Genomic DNA, 19596 nt, shown 5'->3' with positions numbered 1-19596 from the left:
ATGAAAGTACACATGTGAATGGATGAAAATGAGTTGTGTTAAGGGTTGTGGTGGTTAAAGTACCCAGAGAAAACCCACACAAGCCCGAGGACAACATGCAAACTCCTCCGACCTCAGGACTATGAGGCCGGCGGGCTAACCACTCGGCCACGGGCCACCAGAATTGTGTTTTAGAAAGGCAAAATGTGTTCATAGCATGTGGAGTGGGTGTGCACCATGATCGGTTTGAATGTGGGATTGCCCATATTATGTGGGCAGCATCACCGTTGCACAGACATCACACATGACATGCACATCTACTCAAGCCTTTGTAATCATGTCAGGACACAGCTGCACGGCCATATGACAGACAGATCAAAGTACGCACAAACACCCATGAAACAGTGTGACAGGAGAACAATTCATCAAACAGCCGCAGATAGCCTGGATCCAACGACGGAGACAGAGCCATCGTAATTGCCCGAGGTTGCAAAATCAGACTGTGATACAGAAAACACACTTAATGCAACCAAGTGGGTTTACAATTGGTCTCATTATCAAATTGGATTACGCAAGAATTATCACATTTTGTAACATTCTTAAAAACTGTTGAAATACAGTATTACTTTATAACCTTAAAGCAAAGATAAGAGAAAAAAAATGATAAGGTTGCTTGGTTTTATGCTTTTTCCCCCTGGTGTCTTGTCTGAGTGATTGTCCATTGTGTTCAGCTGTCGTTTTTCCGCCCCTGGTGTATTGGATTGGATAACTTTATTCATCCCGTATACTGGAAATTTCGTTGTTTCAATAGCAAGAGGGTGAGGATGAAGAAATAGGAATGGCATTTTAGACATAAATATTATTCCCTGCTTGCTCCCTCATGTTACCCAGGTGTTCCTAATAGTCTCGTCAACCCATGTCAGTCTAATTAAACGCCGCTGATTGTTATGTCATTTGTCGGATCATCTGCTTTTGATTGTCCGTGCCATGGTTTGGTTATGTGATTTAATTTTGAAGTATTTGTTATTTGTCTATTTCCTGGGCCTTTTATTCAAGCTAACATAATGTACATGGTTAACATAAGTACTGGTCAAACTTCTAAACAAAACACCACATTAAAAAGAAAAACACCTTGATCGCAGATATCCCAGTGGAAAGAATCTTGTTTCATGAATGAAAATGAATGAAAAAAATGCATTACTTGCATTATGGATAATAATAGACATTTTTAAATGCAAGTAATATTTAACCCAAACAAAAAGGGTATCTGAGAAAGAAGCTTTAACGACGGACACAGAAAGTGAAAAGGTCTTCGTCTTTGTCTAAGATGAAGAAAGAAAAAGGCAGCAACAGACTGAACAAATAAAAATTGTATAAAGAAAACGTACAAGCCTATTTTTTAGCATTTTTTACATGTCTCCAGTATATCAACATTTATGTGCTATACTTTTGTGGCATGATTGTTTGTTGTAAAGAGGCTACACTTGGAAGTGGTGTAGTATTTGTGCTTGAAAATTATTATCTCCATTATCAGAGGTCTAAGAATATGCAATTTGCATACTTAAATGCTTTGTGCAACCATATTTCACATGAAGGTGATTGATAGTATAATTTGTATTTGCTATTGCATTAAATTAACTAGTACAACAACAAATTACAATACCTTGCACTGATCTTTTTACAGTTGTTTGACTTAGAATTAGATACTTAGGAATTTAGTGATGTCACATTGTGCATCAGTAAAGTATTCTCAGCATTTTCCTTGTTTTCATTTTGTTATGCTATAGCCTCATTCCAAATGGAATATATGCATGTCTGTAACCCTCCAAATTCTACTCACGCTCGACAACGACCATGATTTTTTATTTATTCTATTTTTTTTAATTTTTTTTTAGTAACGTCTGTTTGTTTGAATGTTATAAGACAAGCTTGACACACCTATCTTTAGACAGTTTAGGCCATTCCTCTTTGCAACGCCACTCAAGCTCCATTAGGTAGTATAGGGAGCGTAGTTGCCATTTTCAGATCTCTCAGGAGATGTTCGATCGGATTAAAATTTAGCTGGCTACTCAAGGACATTTACAGAGTTGTTTAAAAAAGGTTTTCACCCATGATGTCTTTGGACATAGCTGCATCTATCTATCTATCTATCTATCTTTTTTTTAATACCCTCACAGCATACCCTAATGCTTCATTATAGGGAGGGTACTATTGGTCAGGTGATGATTGGTGCCTGTTTTTGTCCACACATAACACTTGACATGTGTCAAAGTGGCGGCCCGGGGGCCAAATCTGGCCCGCTGCATCATTTTGTGTGGCCCGAGAAAGTAAATCATGAGTGCCGACTATTATATTTCCTGATTTTCTCCCTTTTAAATCAATAATTGCAATTTTAATGCATTTTTTTTCAGTTTTTAGTTCAAAAATCATTTTGCAAAATCTAAAAATATCTAAAAATATTTTCTGTTTTCCACTTTAATATGAAACATAAAGAAAAATGTGGTTTACTTTTGAAATCAATGAAAAGATTTTCCCTCACTAAGAAAAGAAGCTCAAATAAACCTTTTTTAGACCTAAAAAAAAAACTGAATATTCCGGACTTTTGATCCAGTTCTTTTAATGCATTTATAGAAAAAAAAATCTAAATATTATATCTAAAATGGTTCGGCCCACATAAAACCGAGTTAACGTTAATGCGGGTCTGACACCCTTGATTTAGTAGTTCTTTTTTGTTTCTTCAGACAACAAAATTATTTTCTCCGTGGCCGTAGAAAGCCTGATGTGATTTTGAGGAAAATCAAGATAGGGCGCTATGTGATTTTTATTAAGTGGGTAATGTCTGGCCACTTTACCACACAGGCCTGATTGGTGGAGTGCTGCAAATATTTCTGGGAGGTTTTCCTCTCCCCAAATAGGACAGCAGGAGCTCTGACAAAGTAAACAACCAGTTTTTGATCATCTCCCCAACTAAATTTATGCCCAGAGAAAATCCCATATCGGAAGGTCTATAGGCAGTTTCTTTTACTTCATACTAGGTTTGTGCTCTGACATTTAGTGCCACCTGTGATGCATAATATAGCCAAATCATGTCCATTGAACTGTAACGACCACAGGTGGACTTCAATGTAGATTTAGGAATATCCGATCAAGGATGATCTGCTGAATTTTATGATTAGTGGCAAATCCATCCATCAGGATTCTAAACTTGCGGTAACACGACACACAATCCCTTCTGTGTAATAACTTCGGGGTGAGGTAATATGAAAAGACGTTGGGCGGTGATCTCCTCCTACTGGCTGACTAAAGGTAAGTGAAAGACAATGAAATAAGTGATCCGCTTGGGGGTGATGCAATGTATCCATAACGGCAGAATATCAAATTACGAGTCTTAAATTATCACTTATTTGGGTCTTTTGCCGAGAAAACGCACCTTATGGAGAAACACTACCAATTTTGTCATAAGCAGTTCTGGGTATGATGACAATTAGGCTCGTGTTGTTGATGATGACGACAAAGCCCATGTCCAATTATTATTATTATAAAAAGATGTAAATACTTATTGCAGGTGACTTTGTTTTTAGTTTTAAGAAAAATTACACTGCCATTTATGGGATGTTCTTTTTTAATTTTGAGGATATAAATGAACAGTCTTCACTGTGCAATGAGGCTGTGACATAATGAACATGGGAAAAGTGTAAATACTTTACGGGGGCTGTGCGTATATATAAGTAAATCTCTATGTGAATTTAGTGTGCCTAAAATCGTATTCTCATCTGTAAAATCCTAAACTAACCTTCAGTTAAAAGCATCTGTTTGTAATATATGCAGGGACACGATGGTGCTTGTCGCTTTCCATGGTGCTGAAAAACAGAGCCTGTGCAGCAGGCTTTTGGTGGAGCTGCTCTTTTTTAGATCCAATTTAAAAAGACCATTTTGATAATGAATTGTAATGGGCTACATGGAATTTTTAAATTAGAATCCAAAAGCAAAGCAAGGTAAAGTGTTTCTTCATTGTCAAATGTATTCGCTGACAAAGTCTCAATATACAAGAGCTGCAGCAGCTTTTAGTCACGCCTCTCTACTGACGTGTGTAACGAAAACTGGGTATGTAAAGCTCCCTGTACATATAGTCGCAAGTCACATGCCAAAACGATTTTGCAGAATCTGCCCGGAGGGGAACAGGAAGGACTGTGGAATTATATGGGCCTATAATTCAGGCTGTGGCTACTGTAGCACGAGTCAGCCACGCAGAAGAGTGTTAACGAGGGGGAAATCAAAGTGGCAGAAAAATCACACAAGCTCCACAATTTGCCCATGCATGTGTACTATAGCAAGGCTTTAAAATACACTTTAGCAGACAACACATACATATTCCATATTTTTAAGAAAACCCCCAAGCATAAAGCACATAGACCAAAGAATATGTCAAACTATACTTGGAGTATGAATAATTTGTGTTTTTGTGTAAAACTTGAAGACTTAGGGTTTAATCCAACTAAATTAGAATGGACAGTACGCGTATCATAAAAAGTATATGCATCAATCCAGCACAGCTACAGCAATGATGTTTAAGTCTAAAAGGCTATAGTCCAAATCCTTTTTGGTATGACTTGCAAAAATGAACTACTATACGCGGTCAGCACTTTTTGATTTTGCTATAATCCTATAAGCAAATTCTAATTGTCTTCATTTGCAACATCTTTACATTTTCATGGGCTCACCAAACCCTTTTTGATTTAGTGTTAAAACACAAAAATGTAATATGATGCTTTGCAAATCCTTTTCAAACGTTTTTCAAATGAATAATAAAGTATAAATATTAGTTTCACCAGAAGCAAATGATCAAGTTGTATACAAATTCTGTTAAACTTGGGTTTAAGAGAATTTCCAAAGTACATCGTTTTCAAGTAAAATTGGAGAAATTGTGGGACCCCAAAAAGTCCAACAGTTAAACATGAATTCCTAAAATAAATGTGCAAGAAATGTCATCATATCAGATTCAGATTACCATCAGAAGCTACAAAAAAAATGGAGAAATATCAGAATGTATCAGCAAACCTGAAAAACAACAATGGCCTTCATGAACTTGAAATGCTCCAAGGGTGCTGAATTTAGCATCAATGTGGCATAGAAATTGCCATGTTGCACCAGAAACACCTCACAAAGCCATTATCTGTTTACCAGGTAAAACTACATCAACAAATGACAATTAAAACTGACTTATAAAAAGAATAAGTCACACAACCAACCACACCCAGATACATTTGAGGCTTCTCATACTGACACAAAGTGGAAAGATTTCTGTGGCCCCATCTTGGGGACTTCCTGTGTGTGGCTCCAGTTTTTTACCTAGGTCTACAATGTCTTGTGTGTCTTGTTTCTCTGTTGTTACTGCGACCAAGAAATTTCCCGAATACGGGATGAAATAAAGTTCGAATCAAATTTCAATTTCTGGGGAAAATATTGGACATCATGTATACCAGGCCAAAAAGAAAAAGGATCATCCAGAATCTGGGATATTACGTGTAAAAAAACAGCTTTTCAGCAAGTTACATCAGCTCTATGTTGACAAATGCAGACATCTACCTAAGAATATTTCTACGACGATTGAGGTAATAAAACATGCAGCTTGTAAAAAATGCCTTTCAAAAATAAGACAGTAAAAGCATTGAGCTGAGACCCAAAGTGTCCCGCGTCTAAATTTCTTAGTTTTTGCATCTGTTTCATTTGCAGTACCAGAAATCATTTTTTCAAAAGGTTGTGTGAGACAATTTGTTTGATGTTTTCTAGGGCAATTTCATTATGTTTCTAATTAATCTGATTAACATAAAAAAAATCTAAAACGCTTTGCCACAAAGGACTACAAAGATATAATGCACTTACTTAAAGACAAATTCAGTCTAATGCTAATAAATTACAGGTGTAGCATATCAATATTGTATCATAAAAGAATATGATTAAAATAGGTGAATTACATAGATCTGGGAAGCCGGCAAAAATTAAAGACAGCCTTACAAAGAGCTAAAAGAAAATACAAGAGAAAAGGAAATGCCAGTCGCCCTTAACCAACAGATTCTGTCTGTGCAGTGAACACTTCATATCAGGTTAGGCAAGCAACGCTTTCCTTGCGATGATTTCATTCATTTATTTCTGTACAGCTTGTCCTCACAAGGCTCGCAAGAGAGCTGGAGTGTATTCCAGCTGACAATGGGCATGAGGCGAGGTACACACTGAACCGGTTGCACATCGATGATACATTATTGGAAATGTAACTACCGTTATGGCTTGGGGTTTTTTTTGTACACGCTAGAACAGGGGGTGGAACCCCATGGCTCGGGAGCCATATGTGGCTAATTTGATGAGTGTATACAGCTCTCCGCTAACCTGTGGTAAAATATGGGAATCGCTGGAGAGAGACCTAAGTCCTGAACACACCAATGGGAGCGTCAAATGGCAATATATAAGGCGCCGAAACTATCTCTAGTTCCTTTTTAATCATGAATTTTCTTCATTAGACTCTTCTACATGCATCCTCTCTCATTGATACTCATTGATTAGCAACAGTGAAGAAATGTTCTTGAAAGAAATCAGACATTTTCTTACTTTCAAAGTGGTGAAATGACTAATAAATGCACACATTTTCTCGCATCTCATTTTTTTGAACCGCTTTATCCTCATTAGGGTTGCGGGGGTGCTGGAGCTAATCCCAGGTGACTCCGGGCCAGAGGCGGGGGACACCCTCAATCAGTAGTCAGCCGAGACGGACAACCATACACACTCACACACCTAGTGGCCCTTTCGAGTGCCCAATCGGCCTACCATGCATGTTTGTGGAATGTGGGAGGAAACCAAAGTACCTAGAGGAAACCCACACAGGCCCGGGAAGAACATGCAAAATCCACACAGGTGGATGTGACATGGTTTTGAACCCAGGACCCTCAAAGTTGTGAGGCCGACGCGCTAAGCTTTCGCTCCACCAGGCCGCATGCACACATCCAACAGGCCGCATGCACACATTTTCATGTATTTCTACTTTTACATCCCGAGTATGGCTCTCAAGGAATAATGTTTGAAAATATGAATATTTTATGGCTTTCTTCGTCCAAAAGGTTCCCGACGCCTGTGCTACAACATAAAGCAAACTCAGCTAAAGAGACCTCACATCAGAAAAAAAAACTGGAGATAAAATCATTGATGTAATACAATGCTACAACATACTTTGGTTATCAAAAGAAAGCGTGTTGATTCATTGATGAGAATATTCTCTTTCTCTGAATCAGATTTATTGTCTTGACTGCCCACCATCAGGTCAAAGATGGTAGATGCGTAGTCGCAGTCATAAGTAGATCACTTTCGTTCAATAAATAAAAAGCAAATGGCTCATAATTGCATTCATTCCTTCATTTTCAAGGCATTTATCCTCACAAGGCTCACGGGATACTGAAGCCTATCCCAAGAAACGGCCTGATTTGGTTTCAAGTCAATCATAGTCATACATACTTACAGTTTCCCTTAATTAAACAATCTCATTTCATCGGATAAGTTTGGTTATTATCTAAAGTTACCTCATGAGATACCTCGAACATCAGGCCAAAGTTTACCCGATTCATTGTATTATTTTTTCTTATGATACCGGTGTTAACATGTAGGCAATTTGAAGTTGTCATCTATATACTTTCAAAGATTCTTCTTGTCAGATAACAGAAAATTAATAAAATTGTTGATATCGTAGTGTGTAATGTTTGGTTTACAAGATGTAAAATGCACAGAAATGCATCATATGAGTTAGTCATCTCTAAATTATTAAACTTTGCCTTATATCAGTTGATAGAAACATGATTCATAAGAAACATAATCCCAGAGCTCAGTCCCTACTGGGGTTTAGCATGTTTTCCATGTACCTGTGTGGGTTTTCTTCGGGTACTATGGTTACCTCCCAAGAGCAAAAACCTGAACGGGTTGAATGAACTATTTAAATAAGTTTTTTTATGTTCTGCCATTGGCTGGCAACCAGTGCAAGGCATATCCTGGCTACTGCACATAGTCAGGTGGGATAGACTCCAGCACACTTGCAGGCCTTGTGAACATAAGGAATACAGAATGAATAAATGATTGAAGGGGTGGATGGGTGAATGGTTCGGAAATGTTTTGTTTGAAATGTTTGCATGTATGGCCCTTGATCAATTGAAATTTATGACATAACAGCATGTTTATTCGTGATAATCCAGAAAAGAGCTATAAGTGCTTTCTGGGCAAACTCTCTAAAAGGTATGACCAATTATTATTGAATCAGCACTGACCCTAGCTAAATCCAAAACAGATTTGGGAAATGTTTGTATAACAGACAGCTCACTAATCCACATTTTGAACACCCTAACTACCATTACATAAGAAAGAATGTTTATAATAATAATAATTATTATTATTATCATTATTATTATTAGTATTATATCATTATTGTAGTTATCATTAATATTGTAGTTGTTATCATTATTATTGTATTTTTTTTTTTTCATTATTGTTATTGTAATTATTTATTATTATTTTTATTATTCTTATTGTAATTATTGATTTTAATTTTTATTATTGCACTTATTATTATTTATTAATAGCATTATTATTATTGTAGTTATTATAATTATTATTTTTATTTATTTACTTTTATTATTATTGTAGTTATAATTTTTTTATTATTATTTTTTTATTATTGTTATTATTATCATCATAATCATCATCTGATTGAACACTCTAAATTGCCTCAAGGTATGAATGGTTGTCCAGGTCCTTGTGCCCTGCAATTGGCTGACCATCGATTCAGGATGTCCCCCACCCGGTGCTCGTAGTTAGCTGGGATAAGCTCCAGCAACCCCCGTGACCCTTGCGATGATAAGCGCTGCAAAAAATGAATTAATGAATATTGCTTATATTCCTGCTATATATTCTGGTTTGTCATAATGAGAAACCCACAGGGAAGGAAGATTCTCCAAGGCGTTACTCTATTCAGGCATTTTGAAGAAACACTGCATTTCTCTCCTAATCTTGTAGCCTCTGAAGAGTAATCATTATATAAAGGGGCAAGATTAAACAATACATATGAGTTGTTCCATTTATTTGGAGTGGCAGGTACATTTAATTGACTATTCTTCTCATTTTGTAAATGTTATGCTCTTGCAATTAATATATATGACTTTCATATCAAGAATATTACAAAGCATTTCCAAATTCACAGAGAATTGGTGACAACCAATTGCAGGAAGGAGACAGAAAACCATTTATGCTCACACTCATACCTTGGGCCAATTTAGAGTGAGCAACCAGCCTACCAAGCATGTTTTTGGGATGTAGGAGGAAACCAGAGTACTCGGATAAAAACCCACACAAGCCCAGGGAGAACATGCAAACTCCACACAGTGAGGAGCAGCCTGGGATTGAACCCTCGAACCCAGAATTATGAGCACTAATCACTCATCCACCATAGTCAATGGCAGTGAATTAGTTAAAAGCTTCCATAAATGTATTGAATCTATTCCCTTATGCGTAAAAAAATACTTTTAACAATATTCTTTTTCACTACCGCTTATCATTGTCTAGGTCATGTGTTGCAGTAGCCTATCCCAGCAGGCTACAGGCAAAAGGTGGACTACAACCTAGACTGGTCGCCAGTCAGTCAGTCGCTTGGTGGGAATCAATCCCACGCTGCCCAAACCAAATCAAGCAAAAGAACCACTGCACCAACAATTGGCCAAAATGTTCATCTACCTCAATTATTTATAAATGTTCTCCCTTTTTGCCTTCATGCAGCCTTCTTGTCACGTTTTTTTGCCCTAAATGTTTGCCAGCCGTTCACAATAGGTGTTCCATGCGCTGCAGGATACCACTTATGTAGTGCATCATCACACTCTTTTGCTTACACTGTGTGTCTGTTTTTTATGCATATTTATAGCAGTGTATGTGACAAGAAATCCACGCTGACATCAACACTTCAGATTATAAACCATTCGAACAAGTCAGAGACTACAAAAGTGAAACTATTCAGTAACAAGATAGTACAGCATGTTCTTTGGGGATTAATGCAGCTTAATAGACATTGGATAAAGGATGACCTTTAAAGTAGCTCACACCAAAAAAGGGACTACTGTGTTCTCCACAAGGTAGTGATATGGTGATGCTCTCACATAAACATCTTGCTGTGACCGACAGTCACAGTACATGTGTTTGGACGTATATGTTTTTGCACAGCAACGCGCTCGTAACATAACATAAACAAATTTAAATGAACTTGAAATACGATGCAGACACGCTCAAAAATAAGTTTAACCCAAACTCACACTAAACTTAATTCTAATTTTGTTTTAAAATTTGATACTTTTCTTAACCCAGGTTGGCTCTCTTTGCCATGCCTCCACCCTGACTTTCAGATGCAACCTATCGAGGGTTGTTTGCTTTTGTATTCCCTTCAAAATATTCCAAGAATGAAGCACACAAATGTCTTCACAATACGATAACGCACCATCACTTGCCAACTTTCCCAGGAAGTAGTGCTCCTCTAGTATTAGCGACGGGGGGAAAAAAAAAACACTGAAAAAAATGTAACGCTCCGCCCAGTGCTCGCAGAGACATTATTCAAGGGAGTTGCAGGGAGAAACAGTGCCCATGAAGTTCTTGTGAGCAACCACTCGCATCTGCTGTCTGCTCATATATCAAAATTTGTCTCGTATCTCAAGATAAATATTTGCCCGAAATTTTACTCGAGTCTCAAATTGCTCGTATTCGGGGCACTCGTATATGGAGGTACCACTGTATAAATGAACCATCCTCGAAAAGTTTGCAGGGGTTGCTAGAGCCTAACCCAGCTGTCTTTAGGCGAAAGGCAGACTTCACCCTAGACTGGTCACCAGTCAGCGGTAGGGCGCAAAGAGAGACAAACGACAATCCGCACCCTCAATCATACCGCCACCAGCGGGAATTGAGCTCACGCCTGCCCGCCCTGACGTCAGGCGAGTGAACCTCTACACCACGAGGCGGCTCATGCTTGAAACCAATAAATGTAAATAACATTTTTGCGTTCTCTCACTCATTTTCTATTTTACCATTGATCATGCAGTAGTTGCTTCACACTAATATTTTATAATGTTCAAGTACTAATTGCTCATTTAAAATCTTCTCAGACACGTAAGAGGCCTACAGAATGAGACTTCTTTTATTGGTGATCCCATTTCTACCTTTGTGAAGAACAAAAGGATTATCTCCTTACAGTCTTCCAGTGGTATAATTGACATTGATGAGGAGGAGCAAATGGAATGCCATTCATCTGTCAATTTTATCCTGTTGAGGATTGCAGTGAGTTAAAGCCTACAACAGAATTTAGCAACAGGTTGTCTATGCGCCTAAAAAGTCAGCATTTAGTCACTATCTGGCACAAATCCATCGCCAACACTGGGGGAAATTAGATCTCAACTCAACACCTATGACCCAAGTAATAGTTTCAGATGGTTTTGTGGATTTTTTTCTTGTTTGAATCTGCAGAATGGATGCGAATTATTCTTTACAGTGGCTTTTGCTATATTAAAGAGGCAATAAAGTCATTTTCCAATATTTCATGGCTACGGTAATTTAGGTCGAAATTGGATTGTGCTGGTTTGAATTGTATCTATGTATTTTTTTCATTGCGATCTTTTAGAAGTGAATTCTGCCTGCAAATGACCGGTTTGTAAATTGGTTATGGTTTGATGACTTGTCATGCATTATTATGCAAGTACCTGTCCCCCTCATTTTTTATCTGCGCCCACTAATACTGGAAATGTTAAGCACTGAGAAAACCTTTGGAGGTTGCCACTTCGTGGTTCTTAACTGAGCTGCACCAAACATATAATATTGTTATTTGTGGTGGTTTAGTACTATAATTTTATCACGCAATCAATTCCTTGACCCCCCACCCCTCGCAGCCATTTGCCATCTAGCAAGCCGAGAAGCAGTTAACTTGGCTTGTTTGAAACCTACAAAAAAAAATATCTGCCTCTCGCCTCACTATTGATCACCTTTTTTTTCTTTGCCAACGGATGTCTACGATATAACAAATATAATAATGAACTCCAGCCTTGAACCACTGTGTCAGCGTGTGGCATCAAAAGTGTGACTCTGATATTCCTTAATTTTTCACACTGCTTATCTTCACAAGGGTTGCCAGGTGTGGTGGATCCTATCCCATCCAACCATGAGTAGCAGGCAAGGGATGCCCTGAATTGGTTTGGCCAAACTGAATGTTTTGTTAAAATAGTATATAATATATAAGCCTTTTAGAACCAGTTTCTAGTTTAAGGTTGCACATTTAGCCCAGCTGAAGTGGGAGTATCAAATGAGTGTCGATGTTAATTGTTATCCGCATATAATCCATACCCGTAAAGTTGTCTTAAAATCGTTGAATTTTGCAATTACTCTCGTATAAGACGCCCTCTGATTCACACATTTCACCTCCATATTCATTGTTTTAAAAGGGAGTTACTTTGAATGGAAAATCTTGAGAAAAATTTTCGCACGTGGTATTTCTGAGATACTGTATGAATCGTAAGGATCGCTTGCTGGATTGCACATTCTGAAAGGGTGTTGCCTGAATGTAGGCAAATTCAAAAAAGAAGTCACAGGAGCAATACATCCAGGAAGTGTGTCCGTGGCGGTCTACTTTTCTTTGGGTGCAATGATAGCATGAGACACACATTACGCAAGTATCAAGGCTGATATTTTGATGATTGAACGCAAGAAATTTGATCAGCCTTAACAACTATTGGGATGTGAAGGCACAAGTAAGTTTGCTCACGTTTTATGCAAGATATGTTTTTTTTTCTTGATTTTAATTTATAGAAGTAATTTTTTTTGTTTTTAAATTGCATTTTATCTGTTTACCTTTATGTCTATTTTGAAATAAATGACTGTATCAGACACATAGTCTTGCGTTATCGCGTTTATTCTTTGTCACCGAGCAGTTTCGTGCATTTCAAGTCTAATTTGTGTGCAAATAAGCCATACCTTCGATTCAGTCATCATTTTTTTGCGACAAATACGGCGTATATTCGAGAAAATATGTAATTGTGTGCAAAGCTTGATTTAGTTGAAGAATCTTAGTTACCACACGCATCGCCAACACCTACGACCTTCCCACCAATAGCTATTGAACATTCAAATTGGACCCAGTCAGATATATATCAATGACAATTGAGATTTTACAGAAAACCAGTGGAAATGACCAATTTAAATTGGCATGCATTCTTGGTAAAATGGCATCGAAGGTTATGAAAAATAATAAATAAAATCACATCAGTGTATCTTCAGGTCACACATAATAAACAACTGGCTTCTCTAATCCCTGACTGGTATATCTGTGTAACACAGTGACAAATCATCTGTCTCTCAACTGCTCTCTTCCTTATTGTACTTGTGTGTTTGTCTATGTCTCTACATGGATTGTAATCAGTCAGCTTAGCTCCTCATCTCTGTAAACACCATTAGCCCGGAAGACCAAGTGGGCCAATCATGGTCACATAAAGCTGCCGAGTGGCCAATAGCAGTGAGGTACAGAGTCTCTCGCGACACGTTGACCTGCTGCACATTGGTGTGTGTTGCTATGGAAACCCACTGTACTGTATAGAGGAGCTCTGTGGAAATGCAGTGTGCTGTGGGAGGAAAGAGAATGGTGGGAGGACAAAAAAATGTAGGAGAGGAGTAAAAAGTGTAGTGCTGCTTCATGTCGGATAAACAGTAGTGAAGAGGAGAGTGGATAGTTGGATCTGCAGTAGGTATGAGACGAGATACTACAGTAGTTTACCCTATATAAGGAAGGAGCAATACCTCAGATTAAGATCTTAAATGAGCAGTAAAACTAAAAGCTCTGATTTGCGAATAGGAGATGGATAAGTATCATTGTCTGAATGTTTCAGTTTCATAGCAATCACAACAATAAACATGCATTTATTTACATGGTGAGGTTAGTAAAATGAGGTTTATTGAATTGAATCCTTCAGATGAGGAATACGTAATCAGAACACACTGCATTGTTTAAGCATGTTTCAGATATACAGTAATACCTCGACATATGAGTGCCGCGACATACTAGCAATTTGAGATACGAGTAAAATTTTGAGCAAATATTTGTCTAGAGACACAAGATAAATTTTGATATACGACCATACAGCGGACGCGATGCTCATAAGAACATCATGGGCACTGTCTTTCTGGTCGCAACAACTTCGTGTTATGTCTCTACGAGCACTGGGCGAAGCGTTGCATTTTTTTCAGTGTTTTTTTTCCCCGTTAGTCAGTGCAAATGCGAGAAGAGTACTACTTCCCGGGCAAGTTGGCAAGTGTTCGTGCGTTATATTATTATGATGACATTTGTGTGCATCATTGAGAATATTTTGAAGGGAAGACAAAAGCAAATAACCCTCGATAGGTTGCATCTGAAAGAAGAAAGGTATAAACATTTAATACAAAATTAAAATTAAGTTTAGTGTAAATTTAGATTAAACTTATTTTAGTGTGTTTGCATCGTAATCCAAGTTCAGTTAAATTTGTTTATGTCATGTTACAAGCAAAATTTTATTATACTATTAAACAATCTCAGTAATATTAAACCACTAGTTATTTGCTACTTTGTTAATAGATAGTAAACTAGAACAAATAAAAATGTGTGAGTTGAGTAGTCTGCATGTCACTTCATGGCCAACATATTTGTATTAATCTCTCTTCTTCCCCAGCAAACTTTATTATCCCATTACTGTTTACTTGGATTTTCACTTCTTTCAATTTCCACTGAATGCAAGAGCAAATTATTTTTGTAAGCATTTGCAGAGAATGAGAAGTGCCACTTTGATTGTAAAGTCTGTGTTGATGCAAGCATAGAAAAGCACAAATCTCTATTTTCTTTTTTGTTCTATCCAATGTTCTTATGTGGTTGCTCATTCAACAGTTTTTATTTTCTAAGCATAGTGTTGCTAAAAGTGACGCATAGCAAAAATGGATGCAAGAGCATAAGCATATTGACGAAAGATAAGAAAAACCATGGTGTTTATCGCCCGGTAGGTAGTTTAGCCCATTGAAACCCAAATTGGACGGTTATCTATCCCTAACGGATTCTCTAATTGGAGCCTTTAGGCTCCAAATAACTAGCATTAAGACTCTTTGTTTTTCTTTGCCGTTACGAATACAGACACGACAAGAGCTGCCAACCTCCGATGGCCCCATTTCAAGAGTACCTTTGTCCCATATCCGGAGTTTATCCGGAGTGAATGCAATTGACGCAAAATCGATATGCGCTGAAGTCGCACAAGATGAATCATTCGTCAGAACTTGTAACTCGGATGATTCACAATGCACCCTCCTCACCAAATTCCTCCGATTTACAGTGCAGTTGAATCAAGATGGTGGAAGCCGTAGCGTTGGTGCAAATTTTGAGGCATTTAAATTGGAAGTTTGGTAATTTTCTTAAATGGTTCCTTAAAAAAAAGTGAAAATTTTTAGGGATTTCCGGAATTTAGGGAGGTTATCCAGAGTCCCAGAGTTTGCATTACTTTTCCAGGTAAATTCCTGAAATTCAGGAGTAGTTGGCAGCTCTGCACTACTTACAGTTGAAAAAAAAAAACTATCCGTATAAATTTGATTCATATTAATATTATACATCAGTTTTATCAGGAGAAAAATATATTACATTCTTCAAATATGTACCAACTGATTCCTTTCGCCATAAAAGGCTAAAAGCAAAAAATAAAATCCAATATGAGTCACTTTAAGCCTTGGTCTTAAGTAGTCCAGTCTGCTATATGGCCACCACATAGAATAAGCTGACCCTGCTCAGTTTTCACCTCACCCACCACACCACATTTAAACCAGTCCTGAGAATAAATGAGATCTAAGCAACAAACTGATTTTACCACATGTCCATGTGTGTGACTTTTTGGTCACTCCTTACATCATTCACTAGCTCCCGCGTCCTGATTGAAAAGCTAGCTCTGATGATGATGATGATGATCCTCATCATCATCCAGACAAGCATTGTTATGTCATGTGCTCATCTAACTGATTCATGCAACTGTACAGCTGTCTATCCAGCTATACTTTACATTGTCTCCTCCAACACATCTGTCCTGACAAAACCTTGAAAATAATCTACTCTGTTGATCATAGCACCGTCCGCGATGGATTGTGTATACGTGGCTGAGCTGGTGTGTGGTCCAGAACAGTATTGTCCTGGAACAGCCTGCTGTTCGTAGTAGACTTATGTAACACGACTGCATGGATATTACTGTCATCGCTTTTGCCCTGCTTACAAATACACCACCAGGTTTATATGTGTGTATCTTTGTAGTCATAATGTGTATGCGCAGAAATGCACAGTTACTCAAAAAGGGATTGGTGACACCAAAGGCGTCAAATATATGTGTTAAAAAAGATTAGGTGCTTTAGTGTGACAGAACGGCAGAGATTTTGCTATGTTTAACGGTCAACCTGATGTTATATCTTAAAATATGTTTTAATTTTGTTAAAAAAAAGAATAGGAACTTTAATTTTAATTATTCTACCATGAATATGTATGTGTCTCTGGACCTTCATATCATGCTGTGCTTATGAATATTATTAAAATTAATATTATTAGCAATTCATCAAGCCTACCTTGCCTTGCTTATATTCTGTCGACTATTACAACAGTGAATGTCCCTTTTACATGGATAAATGTATATTATTTGTTGTGGGTTAATTCAAGATTCTAGATTGCTTGTGGTTTTATCTCTACATTGTGTACTGGGATTAAGTGCTGACCAGCCATGGGAGGGACACGCTCCAACTGACCAATGACCTCAAAAAGGACAAGTACTATTAAAAAATGAAAATGGAAATTGGTGGCACACATTAGGTTAAGTCTTTAAAGGCACAAATACAACAGCAGTTGTATGGTCCGCCATTGTTTTGCTTGTGACATACTGTGTGCGCTTAGGGATTATCTACAAAATATAATGATGTGTGTTTGGATGGGAAAGAGTTTAGTTGGAGATCAACGTTCAAATATTTGAGCTGTGAAAAAGGGATGTTAAAATTCATGTGCTCTTATTTGCTTTTATTTTACTCACCATGCACTGTAGACCACAAAGTGCCGGCATCTGCAATTTTAGGATTCGAACTAAGTGCTATTCTATTTCATTTCTGTTTGCTGACCTTAATACTGTAAAGCTACTACTTTCAAACATTTGCCAGGATTGAGGATTGCATGCGCATATTCACGTTGCTTGAGATCCCTAGGCCTTTTCAATTGTAATTAAACATCATTTTTATATCGCTCAGTAAAAGGAACATCTGATGATGATTTCTTTTTATGATTGTGGTTATTTCAAGACATGTACAGCAACCTCTAAATGTGTGCGTGCAGGCTGGGATGACCCAATAAGATTGCCCGATAGACATCGTATCATCGCATCTACCGTTGTCCGTCTTATTTACTTGCCATCAAGCCGTGTTCAGTAACTATGGAAACACAGTTGGCCACGCAGTTAGCTAACTTAACAATTAGCTCGCAAGTATTGACGTCAGAAACATTTTTCCATTCACTCTGAAAATTACATGTACACAAGTCATGTCCATCTTACCTCCATCAGAGTAAGTCTCGGTGCCGTATCCGTCTTGGAGCCCATTGTTCCACGTTCCCTCGTACTTCCCACTCATCCCGGTACTCTCCCGAAGACCGTAGCGTCCCTTAAAGCCATGCGTCCATTCCCCCTTGTAGACCCATCGACCCTTGTTCTCGACACCAACTCCGTGTCTCTTGCCCTGCGCCCACGTGCCCTGATAAGTGTTCCCACTGGGCCAGGTGTAAACCCCCAACAGCTCGAAGCCGTGGGCCCACGACCCACAGTACTCGCCCTGGCCTTTGGGTCCCGTGCATATCCCATGGCCATGCGCCTTGCCCTCCTCCCACCCGCCGCAATATGACCCCCCATCGTCAAAGTTGAATCTGCCTCCAGTGGACATGCATGAAACAGGTCTCGGCAATTCACCTGAAGCCTCGACAAAAAGAAAAAGAAAAGAAAAAGAAAAGAGAGGGAGAAGGAAGGAGGACAGGTTGCTGCTATACGGATCAGTCCATGGATCTGAGCTTTGAGGTGGAGGTCTGATGAGGAGGAGAAAAGTGGATGGAGTGAGCAGGAGGGAGAAAACTCCCACTCGGTTCAACGTAGGCCTCTATTCTCGGATCAAGTATACTTTGCAAACAGAGCAAAGTTAAACAAGGTGGCCCTTCACTGTAGAGTTGGGGATCGCCTACTGAATAGTTCACACCATCCTCCTTGTCGTTTTTTCGGAGCAGCAACTCAACCAACTTGCCGGCTCCTGAGAGCGCCGAGACAGATGGACAGTGGTCCTATCAATGCCATCATACCTTATGGGCAGTGGACGAAAGAATAAGACACCTCCGGCAGAAAGCCATGGGCAGGCCTACACCACTCACTCGCCTCCTATCTGACTAAACCTCCTCTGGGTCTTCTTCCGCCTCCACAATGGTGCGTGGAGCACAAAAGTCTCCCCGATGGTAGCTCATCAAGTCTGCAAGCTTAAGTTTCCACAATTAGGACCGAGGCCTGCACTGCACGGGTATGTAACATGCTGCTGGATCAATCAAATAAAAAAAAACAACAACAAAAAATACTTCCTCCCACGGACAGTGATATTTGTCTTCAACTCCTCTTTTTGTGATGAAGCTTAGCATCATTACATTAGACAACTAAGTCAATCTATAGCTCACTTTCGGCTTGGCAAAAGAGGAAAGCATAAGGGAGAAAAATTCATTTGTTGATTTTTTTTCTTTTCTGCCTATATAATGCAAGCAAGCAGCAATGCAGTCTCTTGCTTTCCCCGCAGAAAGATGATAAATAAGTGAATAGCTGAATAGTTCCGCCCGTGTTTCTCCTTCGTCTTCTCCCTCAGTCTGTCTGCAGGTCTTTAATCCATTGCGTCCGTAAGTGGTTTATCCTCTGCGTGGGTTGCCTTCAGCGTGGCCGCCTGATGAGATAATATCCATCTATACGATCTGGTTTTGCTCTCTTCTGCACTCTTCAGCATCTCATACTCATTTCCATGTTTCCCTGTGGAGAAGCGCCTGACGCATAGCCTGTCCGCCTGCTTGTCCTGATCCCACAATTTCTTCTTATCCTCTCTCTCCCTTTCTCACTCCCTCTTTCTCTTTTTCTCTCTCGCTCCCTCCCTCCCTCTCTCTCTCTCTCTCGCCTAGAAAATCTGCTCACTACAGAGGACTGTTCCAATGCAGCCAGCGCCCCCCCACACACACCGACTCCCCCACTCAGAAGCACGCTCCAGCTTTTAAAGAGACACATGTCTCAGTGAAATACCTGCTCACTTGTAGCTTTTCAATGCTCTTTCTATTTCTACCAGACCTCAAATATTCTTAGTGAGGCTTACAATTATGATGACTCCCACACCAGAACAAATATATTATATTAGAGCTTTTCTGGGCCATGGCTGTGCCTGTTAAGTTTGGTTAGGTTAAATGCAAACATCTACATGATTTTTTTTCATGCTGATTTGTCTAAATTATGGAAGATATACTTTTGATTACACAACTAA

General features: G+C 38.7%; 1 protein-coding gene across 1 annotated transcript in view; it reads right to left on the bottom strand.

The window, feature by feature from the left end:
• The window catches only part of jph3b (junctophilin 3b), a 36040-nt gene extending 16825 nt beyond the window's left edge, over positions 1-19215 (bottom strand). Inside the window, exon 1 of the mRNA XM_077711871.1 lies at positions 17607-19215. Within this exon, the coding sequence (XP_077567997.1) occupies positions 17607-17988 (382 nt within the window). The 5' untranslated portion in view covers positions 17989-19215. The remainder of the gene's footprint in view (positions 1-17606) is intronic.
• Positions 19216-19596: the final 381 nt, after the last annotated feature.

Source organism: Stigmatopora nigra, chromosome 2 (genome assembly GCF_051989575.1).
Source record: "Stigmatopora nigra isolate UIUO_SnigA chromosome 2, RoL_Snig_1.1, whole genome shotgun sequence".
NCBI classification, from domain to species: domain Eukaryota; kingdom Metazoa; phylum Chordata; class Actinopteri; order Syngnathiformes; family Syngnathidae; genus Stigmatopora; species Stigmatopora nigra.
This window is presented reverse-complemented; position numbering and strand designations above follow the sequence as displayed.